At 63.6% G+C, this 385-nt stretch overlaps 1 protein-coding gene across 1 annotated transcript in view; it reads right to left on the bottom strand.

Annotated features, from left to right (window-relative positions):
- VTN (vitronectin) overlaps window positions 1–385 on the bottom strand; it is a 3348-nt gene that overhangs the window by 147 nt on the left and 2816 nt on the right. The window contains exon 7 of the mRNA XM_010178094.1: window positions 91–385. Within this exon, the coding sequence (XP_010176396.1) occupies window positions 91–385 (295 nt within the window). The remainder of the gene's footprint in view (window positions 1–90) is intronic.

Genomic DNA, 385 nt, shown 5'->3' with positions numbered 1-385 from the left:
GCCAGCCCTAGGCACCTTCCCACTGCATCCCGGAGCTCAGGGATGTCACAGAGTGAGGGGAGACCTCCCCCTGCCCCAGCAGCCCTGATCCTACATCTCTCCTAGATCCTGCTGCCCCAGACTCACCTCCAACAAAGAAGTAGACGCTCTGGAGGGTCTCACACTGGGAGCCCGACAGCCAGTCGCTTTCAACACCCGCAGAGTCAGAGTCGTTTTGCAGCCAGCTCCAGAAACCAAAATTCAGCGACCGGTGGCTCTTGTACCTCTTGCGCTGGCGACGAGACTTCCTCCTGCGGGGCTGCTGGGAGGCCACGTAGATCCTGCCGGCCATGGCCGCGTCCAGCCGGCTGGGGACCCCCCGCCAGTCCCTGCCGATGTACCGCCG

This window comes from Antrostomus carolinensis, unplaced genomic scaffold (genome assembly GCF_000700745.2).
Source record: "Antrostomus carolinensis isolate BGI_N321 unplaced genomic scaffold, ASM70074v2 scaffold35060, whole genome shotgun sequence".
Taxonomy (NCBI): domain Eukaryota; kingdom Metazoa; phylum Chordata; class Aves; order Caprimulgiformes; family Caprimulgidae; genus Antrostomus; species Antrostomus carolinensis.
This window is presented reverse-complemented; position numbering and strand designations above follow the sequence as displayed.